The 10,172-nt window shown below is 38.9% G+C and overlaps 1 protein-coding gene across 2 annotated transcripts in view; it reads left to right on the plus strand.

Annotated features, from left to right (window-relative positions):
• Positions 1-10,172, plus strand: part of Tmem33 (transmembrane protein 33) — a 22,416-nt gene that overhangs the window by 9,423 nt on the left and 2,821 nt on the right. For both annotated transcript variants that reach the window (XM_005359294.3, XM_013350797.2), the window contains exons 6-7: positions 1,362-1,495; positions 8,784-8,867. In XM_005359294.3, coding sequence (XP_005359351.1) covers positions 1,362-1,495; positions 8,784-8,867 — 218 coding nt within the window. The remainder of the gene's footprint in view (positions 1-1,361; positions 1,496-8,783; positions 8,868-10,172) is intronic.

Consider the following 10,172-nt stretch of genomic DNA (forward strand, 5'->3'; position numbering starts at 1 on the left):
AAAAAAAAAAAAAGGGCAAAAAGCCCATGCAACTTCAAGTTTGATGAGTTGGCAGAGGCCTCACCTGTCACTGTCGCTCTGACATACCATGTGAGCACACCATGCTGAGTGTGTGCGTAATGACACTGAGAGCTGCTTTCCTAATTTTTTTTTCTGGGCTGGGACATTAAGCAATCAAACCATGTAGACATATTGTATGGGCACTTAAATTTGAATTAAAATACCAAGTTTAAGGTTTTTATTTTGTGTGTGTGTGGGGGGGGTTGTTTTGTTTTATGTATTTATTTTGAGACAGTCTCTTTATATAGCCCTGACAGGCCTGGAACTCTCTATGTAAGCCAAGCTGTCCTTCAATTCACAGAGATCTACCTGCCTTTCCTCCCTGGGATGGTGCAAACCTTTAATCCCAGCACTTGTGAAACACAGGCAGGCGGATCTCTGGGAGTTGCAGGATAGCCAGGTCTCCAGATTGAGTTCTAGGACAGCCAGGGCTACATAGAGAAACTCTGTCTCAAAAACCCAGAGGGATGGCCTAGCATTTGATTAGGTAATTTAATGAATGGTTTTCTTTTTTTTATAAGTTATGTACATTGGTGTTTTGTGTTCATGTATGTCTGTGTAAGGATGCCTGGCCCCCTAGAACTGGAGTTACAGTTAGTTGTGAGCTGCCATGTGGGTGCTGGGAATTGAACTTTGGTCCTCTGGAAAAGTAGTCAGTGCTCTTAACCACTGTGCCATTGCTCCAGCACTAATTTATTTTTTATTTCTCCAGCCACATGAGTATTTAGGATTCCATAATTTGTATTGTTAGTTATCTAAGGAGTCACAGATATTTTAACTATTGATGAATTGTCAGCTTTTTGTTACAACTAGAGAGAAATAGCCACTTTTGGGGGGGGGTATTTAACTTTTTTATGGGAAATAAAGTAAGAATGAAAATTTCTTTTTTAATGTGTTTTGGGTTCTCTTCGGAAACACAATAAAATAAGAAAGTACGCTGAGTAAGTTCTTAGTTTGTAAACTCTTAAGGTCACTTTGAAATAATTGTCATATTGCGTGTTAAATACGCTACCGATCTAAAGAGTTGTCAGTTCTTCAGATTTAACCAACTATGAATCAACAGTGTTTGCCAAAAATTATTGTGTCTGTACTGAACTAGCTTCCCTTGGCTTCCTGACCAGTTGTTACTTGCGTAGCTCTTGTGTCACACTAGGAGGTAAGCAATGTAGAGATGACCTAAAGTACAGAAGATGAGTGTGGATTGAATGGGAATGTGGTGTCATTCTAGGTGTCTGTTTGGGTGACTAGTGAGTTGCTAAAGATGCCATGTTACTTCTAATACTTGTTTCCTTTTGTTTTAGGCAAAGGGTTCAAATAGTTTACCTCTGCTGAGATCTGTCTTGGATAAATTAAGTGCTAACCAACAAAATATTCTGAAATTCATTGCTTGCAATGAAATATTCTTGATGCCGGCTACAGTTTTTATGCTCTTCAGGTAAGAATTCAAATGTGCTCGTTTTGAAAGATGGATGGCAAGGTGGTCACTCAGATTTCATCCTGCTGAGTCAGGGCAAGTTCAGCATTTACCATCAAGTAGAGCATCCCAGTTGCTTTAGAAGAAACGTTGCACCATGGGAAGGCCAGGGATTTGTCTCTTTACCCCAAATGCTTTAACAGGCTTTTAAAGTCATCATCCTTTGATGTTTTCATGCATGTGTCTAGAGTGCTGGCCATTTTTACCATCATTGCTCTCTCAATGAATATGTGAAATATCATTTAACCTTGGCAAATTAATTTTTTTATTATTAATTTTTATTTTCTGAAAATTAATTTTAAAAATACTACATATAGAAGAGTGTTTTGTCTTGGTTAGGATTTCTATTGCTGCGATGAAACACCATGATCAAAGCAACTTGGGGAGGAAAGGAATCATTTGGCTTGTGAGTCTGCATCACAGTTCATCATCAAAGGAACTTGGGGCAGACACTCCAACAGGGCCAGAACCTGGAGGCAGGAGCTGATGCAGAGGCCTTGAAGGGGAGCTGCTTACTGGTTTGCTCCTTATGGCTTGCTCAGTATTAGAAGCCAGGGCCACCATTCCATGGGAGCCCCACCCATAGTCAACTCCCCCGTTGATCCCTAATTAAAAAAAATGTTCTACAGGCTTGCCTGCAGCATTATCTTTGGAGGCATTTTCTTAACTGAGGTTCCCTGCTGTCAGATTGCTATAGTGGTGTCAGATTGACATAAAACTAGCTAGCACAGTCTTGAAGTCTAATTCAGCTGATTCTTATCTTTTTTGAGGTGGTATAAGGAGGCATTTTAAAAGTATAGTCACAGTAACAATTGCCTACAATTGTTTCGAGATTTTATTTGTAATCTGGAAATAATAAAGAAAACATCTTTTGAGAGGCAGAATATCATAGCAGTATTGGTCTCACCGTTGGTAATTTTGCATTTGATTTTAATCGTGTACATATCTACCTGGATGCTTTTTAAATTTTAATTTTATAGATAAGCTAATAGGGGTATCTAACATATTGTCTCTGGGCTATGTTGTCATCTGTAATTGAGCAAAGAAAAAAACCTTCCACGATATTTTAAATAGGATTACTATTTTATGTTGGACTGCGGTTTTGGCTGTGTTGTGCCTCAGATAGGCTCACATGCTCCAGGTTGGACATCTTCCCTTCTAAAAGAGCATTTTATGTGGTTCTGTGTTTTCTGTCTCAGAGAAAGCAGTTTAGTATGTGTGCATTTGTAGTCCATTCAGAAAATACGTAGCTGGTCATGGTGCCTGCCTTTAATCACAGCACTTGGGAGGCAGAGGCAGGCAGATCTCTGAATTTGAGGCCAGCCTGGTCTACAGAGCTAATTCCAGGATAGCCAGGGATACACAGGGAAACCCTATGTTTAGGAACAATCCCCCTCCCCAAAAAGAAGAGAGAGAGAAAAAATAAAATTCAAACCTATAGAAAGTATAGTATGTGCCAGCTGGGTGGTGGTGGTGCACACCTTTAATCTCAGCCACTCAGGAGGCAGGGGCAGGCAGATCTCTGAGTTCTAGGCCAGCCTGGTTTACAAGAGCTAGTTCCAGGCTCAAAGATACAGAGAAAGCCTGTCTTGAAAAACAAAAATCTGTATAGTGTGTGGGTGTGGCTTTGTTTGTTTATTGTATATACTGTGTGCCATAGTGGCCATAATAAGTGAATTATTTGAAGCTTGTTTTTTTAGTCAGAATTAAATTTTTTTTATCTGTTTGTATTGACATTTAGAGTGAACATTTGTTTTTTTTTTTAATTTTTCTTATTTATATTTTATGTATGAGTGCTCCACATGTAAACCTGCATAGCAGAAGAGGACATCAGATTCTATTATTGATGGTTGTGAGCCACCAAGTGGTTGCTGGGAATTGAACTTCTGCCTCCGGAAGAGCAGCCAGTGTTCTTAACCACTGAGCCACCTCTCCAGCCCCCGGTTGTTTCTTTTAATGGTTATTCTTTTTAATGGTTATTCTTTTTAATGGTTATTCATTGTTCTCTTGGATTAGTATGTTCCGTTTTATTACCCTGGTGTTTTACATTTTTAGTTTTCCAAACATTGCTGCACTAGACACGTTTCTTATCTTGCTTATACTTACATACCAACAATAGTTTCTTTAACATATATATCAGAATTAATTTTTCTGTGTTTAAGTTAAGTGCACTTAGTAGACCATGTCAACATGTTCCTTAATGTCTGTGTGTTTGTCCAGGCCCAGACCTATAATCCCAGTATTGGGAAGGATAAGACCAACTTAGACTGCATAGTAAGACTCTTATCTAGAAAAAAAAGTCTGTATACTAGTTTTTCATAATTTTGTTCATTTGTATAAGTTATTGTTACTGAATATAAAACTTTATACTTTTTAGCCTTTGTTGATTGACCAGTGAAGTTTTTTTTTTTTTTTTTGGTTTTTCGAGACAGGGTTTCTCCGTAGCTTTTGGTTCCTGTCCTGGAACTAGCTCTTGTAGACCAGGCTGGCCTCGAACTCCCAGAGATCCGCCTGCCTCTGCCTCCCGAGTGCTGGGATTAAAGGCATGTGCCACCACCGCCCGGCACCAGTGAAGTTTTTATATACCTGACAGTTTTGTTTTTTCTTTCCTGTGCTAAGGATTGAGCACAGGGCCTGGCTCTTCTTAGTAAGCCCTTTTCTAGTGAACTGTGCTCTCTCAGTCCATTTTTACTTCTCTTTTTTCCTTATTTTGTAGCAAGCTCTTACTAAATTGCTTAGGCTGGCCTTGAATATACAATCCTTCATTCTCCTCAGTTTCTCTGTCTGTCTCTGGCTGTCCTGGAACTCACTCTGTAGACCAGGCTGGCCTTGAACCCAGAGATCTGCCTGCCTCTGCCTCCCTGCTGGGGTTAAAAGTGTGCACCGCCATATCTAGCTATAAAAGTTTTCCAAATAGGTTTTCTGGACCTCAACTATAGTTGGTAAGACTTTTAACTTGTTTCTGAGCCTTGAATTTTTCTCATTTAAAAGGAAATACTGCCTAGCATATGTAAGGCTTTGTGTTTAACCTCTAGCACTGAAACAAAGTAGTAAGTGAAATAGATAAATAGCTAAAATCCATTTCCTAGATGTTGAATATAGGATTTGATGCAGCTGCGTTTGTAAATTACTCAACCCTAAAGCTTACACCCTAAAGTTTGGCACACTAACATGAAATTTAGTTTTAGAATTAGAGTAGATTTTTACTTCATTGAACCTTGACTCAGTTGGGTTAATTAAGATACTTATTTAATGCTGGGAACAAAGTTGTCATCTTAATTTTCAAGTGTAGAGTTTACCAGAAAGACATTTAAAAATAATTTTTCACTAAATATATTCCTTTAACCAACGTCTGTGTGTATGTCTGTGTGGGTGTAGATACCAGAGGTTAACATTGGTTGTCGTCCAGTGTTATCACTCTCCAGATTCTCATGGAACTGGAGTTCACCATTTGCCTAGGCTGAGAACTCATGTCCTCACGCATGTGCAGCGACCCCTTCCCTAGTCTGTGAACTTGACACTCTTGTGTCTTGTCTGTACTCTTCCCCTCCTAGCTTCTGGTGGTTACTGTTCTACTCTTCCTTGAAACAGCTTTGCTAGCCTCTGCATTTGAGAGAGTGTAATTTTTCCATCTCAGGTTTATATACTTTATTTTATGTGTGTGAGTGCTCTGCCTGCATACATGTATTACTGCGTGCATGCCTGGTGCCCACAGAGGCCAGAAGAGGCCCTGGAGCTGGACTTAGGGATAAGTGTGAGCTGCCATGTGGCTGCTAGAAGCCAGACCTGCATGTTCTACAAGAGTAGCAAGGGCTTCTAACTGTTGAGCTCTTTTTTAGCCCCATGCTTGTTGTTTCCAGTTCCATCTACTTTCCCCCACTATAAATGTTAGTATCTCATCCTTTTAAGACTGATTAGCATTGTAGTGTGTATGTGTACTTAGGAGTGTGTAGCACATTTCTTCATCCATTCATCCACTGATGTATCCTCCCGTTGATTCCATGTCTTGGCTGTTGAGTAGTGGTGACGTGAACATGGAGGGCAGAGATGACACTGATAGTGCTGAGCTCATATCCTTTGGATACTTGCCCAGAAGAGGAATAGGTGGATTATGAGGTAGTTCTGTTACTTGTTCGTTCCCGTTTTCCAGAATGTTTGCCACTACCCATGCATACATGCTTTTTCCTCTCCATGCTCACCAGTGCTGGCTATTGTGTTTTGACTTATTTTCATAATTGCTCTTCTGATGGATGAGTCTTTAATCTGATTTGGGTAACATATTTTAACAATATTTTTTAATGGATTAACAAGGGAGATTTTTCTGGGTTTGTGTGTATTTAATGTTCATATAATTTTAATTAATAAATTAAAATAATTATTTACATAAAGTTTATTTATTTTGTCTTTGGGGATCAAACCCACAGCTTCAATACATGCTAGGCGAGTGTTCTACCACTGAGCTATGTCTTCAGCCTTCCATGTGCAATCGTATATTGTATATAGAATACTTAATACCTTAAGTATGTAATTTAAATATAACCAAATATAAAATTAAGATAATCATGCTATCGTTAGTCTTTTTATGTTACCTTCATGACAGATGCAGTGTCTGCCTAGTCGAGGCTGTATTACTGGAGCTCTGTATTGAATGATAACCCTGTACTCTTCAGTTTATCTACGTATGCACGCACACATGTGCAAAGACAGATATCATTGCAAGTTTGTTCACTTTTCCCACATTCAGTTTTTCTCTTCCCTTTCTGCTTCCCTACATTCCTCCCTCCCTTCCATGTCTTAGATTTTTGAGACAAGGCCTTGTTTCGTAGCCCAGGCTCATCTTGAGGCAATCTTCCTACTTCTACTCCTTGAGTACAAGGGTGCTGGGACATAAGCACCCTGTCGTGTTCACTGCCAAGCTAGACCCTCAGCTGTAGCTTTGTCCTAGAGCCACCCTAAGTATTCAGACTAGGCTGGCGTGGTAGTAAGAGTAGGGACGTAAGATGGAATACTTGAAACTGTAAAAGAAATAGAATAATTTGCATATTACCATATTTCTATTACATGCTAATAGAAGTTAGAGTTGGTTAATAGTGTATAAGGTGTTCCTCATTTACATTTTTTGGGGTATGTGCTTTTTGTCTCATGTTCACAGTAATGTTACGCTCTCTAGAGCTAGTGAATAGTGAGTTATTGATGACACTGTCTTTTTGTTCGTCATTTTGTACAGTGTGTGTATGTTCCCAGAAGGGTAGATTATGGGGAGTTTTGTGAGTTTCATCAAGGGCTAATTTGGATGGTGAGAAACTGGGTTTTCAGTGAACGTTTTCTGTATTTTCTCTGTTAAACATTTCAGTTTGGAAAGTTAAAATTTTGTTAGAGTATTTGTTGGGCAAAATGTTTATAACATTAAGCAATAAGTTTGTAATCATGAATTATTTTATAATAAAATTATTGTACAAATTAGAAGAAAGGGTTAAAAATACTAAGCTCATTTTTTAAAAAAGATTTTGTTATTATTATTTTTTTTTCTAAGTTAGGGCCTCACTATGTAGCTCTGGCTGTCGTGGAACTCACTTTGTAGACCAGGCTGGCCTTAACTCACAGAGATCCTCCTGCCTCAGGCTCCCAAGTGTTAAGATTAAAAGCAAGCTTTAAAGCCACTAAGCATGGCTTTAAACAATATTTCTATTGCATTTATTCTTTCTTTATATGTGTGTGAGCACATAGGTAGAGGTCATAGGACAACTTTTGGGAGCCAGTTCTCTCCTTCCATCACGTGGGGCCCAGGGTTCTCTCATCAGGCTGGGCAGCCAGCAGCTTACCTGCTGAGCCATCTCTGATTCATGTTCTAATTTTTTTCACAGTTGCTCTGTGGGGTTTTCTTCCCTTTTTCCTTTGTCTTTTTTAGCTCAGAGTCCCTTGTGGGCAAGATGACCTAAAACTCACTATATGTTTAAAGGTGACCTTCTCCCTTCTTTCAACTTCTGGGATTACAAATATGTTCCACCATGTCGATTTTTAAGTTACTTAATAGGCTATAATTACTAACCCTCTGTCTCACTGTGTCCACATGAACTTGCAGCTGCAGACATAGTTCATCCTCCCACCTTCCTTCACATCCAGAGCTTTGTGCATGCCTGCTACGTGCTCTGCCTAGCACTGAGCCATAACTTTATTCTTGTTTTGTTTTTATTATTTGAGTCTCTTAATCCAGGTAGATTGTAGGAAATATATCTGGACTTGGAGTTTTATAAAACATACACATACATGCCTCTTGAGATAATAGAATTATGGTTTTTAGTCAAGAACACTAATTACTATAAGCTCTATTAGCTTATCAGTTGGTGTAGCTTTGAATTTTTTTGGTTTTTTTTTTTTTGGTTTTTTGCTCATATAAAATAAGCCATTCTTAACTTGGATTTTTATTAAGATTTAAAACTTACTGGGCAGTGGTGGTGCACATTTTAATCACAGCACTTGGGAGGCAGAGGCAGGCCAATCTCTGAGTTCAAAGCCAGCCTGGTCTACAGAGCAAGTTCCAGGACAGCCGGAGCTACACAGAGAAACCCTGTCTCGAAAAACCAAAAAAAAAAAAAGGTTTCAAACTTAATTTCAGGTGGGCATGGTGCTATATAATTGTGGTCTTAGCTCAGAATGCTGCACTAGGAGGCTCAGGAAGTCTAGGACGGCCTGGGGTACATATTGAGTGAGACGCTGTCTCAGAAACCCAAAACATTGAGCCCACAAGGTGATTGGGCAGGTAAAGACACTTGCCTTGCAAGCCTGGCTATCAGGGTTTTGATTCCTGGAACCCAAGGAAAAGATAAAAGGAGAAATCTGATTTTACCCTCTGACCTTTACACACACATATAACATACAACATCACACATGCAACATCACACACATATACATGCTGTCACACCAATAATGAACAATTTTTAAAAATACCAACAAAAATTTGATTTTTTTATCAATTCTCTGCTAATTATAGAGATATTTTCAGAGTTTTAGTATTTAAATTTTTAATATATGGATATATTTATAAAAACTTAGATAATAGCGTTTTGCTCTTTTCCATTGATCTATACCTTCTGTTTCTTTCGTAAGAGTAATTTGTGCCTAGATAAGGTAATTGTTACTGACCCAGCTGATGGAGACACACATATTCTCCTTTTAAATTGTTTCTAATTTTTAATATATGTGTAAACCAGTAATACATTTTCATTATCCTTGTATTTGTTTATTTCAGTGGTCAAGGAAGTTTGCTCCAGCCTTTTATATACTATAGATTTTTGACTCTTCGCTATTCCTCTAGAAGAAATCCATATTGTCGGTAAGCTGGTGACTAGCTTAAATCTGTTCTGTTTAGTTTAGTGTCCGATGTAGTGTTTATAACTCTTGGAAATTTCTTAGCTAATAGTTTAGAACTTAGAAGAAAGAACTATCTTTGAAATTTAAGTTCTTGACTTTCAAAATAGCTGGGGTTAGTGAAGTGTAGTTGTGCAGCTGATTCTTCACTTATAGGTTTATATCCTGATAAATTCACTCTTAAGTTGCAAATGCTCTTAATACAGCTACCCCAGCAAACAGCTCAAGCAGCACAGTGCTCCATGGATTACCTCTTGTTACTGGAGCTGCAGCTGTCTGCTGTGCACGGCATGTTGCTAGCCTTGGAAAGACCGAAATCTGAATGAAGTGTGTTGCAGCTGAGTGCATGCCACTTGCAGTGGCATATATAAAAACACTGGAGGTTAAACCTTTCGAGGATGAGGAAGGACCTTGTCTTTCTTTTTAGAAGTTGAAGCTAGAGTTATCTTTATCACCTTTTTAGGCTCTAAGCTTAGGAAATAGTGAGACTTTAAGTCCCATTCTTAAGGACTTTCTTAATTGAAACAAAGACCATAGTTAAAAGTATTCACAAATCAATATACAGCAGTCTCTCCTTATGTGTACCATAACTTTCTATACTTCTGTTACACAAGGTCTAAAAAGCTCTTAGCCAGGTAAAGTGGTACGCATCTGTAACCCCAGCGTTCTGGATTCCAGGGCAGTTCTCTGCACTCAGGAAGATCCCAAGTTCAGGCACAACGAGTCAGAACATAAGCTAAAAATGGCGAGTAGTCAGATTGACCCTTGAGGATCCATCAAATTGACTTATAATACCTTATATATCATTTTGTATATGATGTGTAAGTATTTATGCATGTATAATATGTAATGAAGGGGCAGTATAGGTCAGGCAAAGAAGACCACTTAACCTGGGAAAAAACCATGAAGCAACACAGCACTGTAGAAGCTGCAGTAGGAAACGGAGTGCGATGTTAGATCAAGACCAGACTGTGTAAGCTGGTGGGTAGGGTAGGTTTTAATCTGAAAGGGCTAGTTTGATTAGTATCCAAGTTGTAAAGTGACAGGTTATTGAATACAGCCTATGTTGTCTCCATTAACTTCATAGCACTGAAACTCCTAATGTCCAGAAAAGCTCTGAGAGAACATTTGTTTAAAGAAACTGTGGCCTTGTATGGTGGCATGTGCCATTAATCTCAGCACTTGGGAAGAAGAGGCAGGTGGAGCTCTGTGAGTTCAAGGAGACCCGGTCTACACAGAGAAACCCTGTTTTGGGGGGAAAAAAGGAAAG

Source organism: Microtus ochrogaster, linkage group LG1 (genome assembly GCF_000317375.1).
Source record: "Microtus ochrogaster isolate Prairie Vole_2 linkage group LG1, MicOch1.0, whole genome shotgun sequence".
Classification (NCBI taxonomy): Eukaryota; Metazoa; Chordata; class Mammalia; order Rodentia; family Cricetidae; genus Microtus; species Microtus ochrogaster.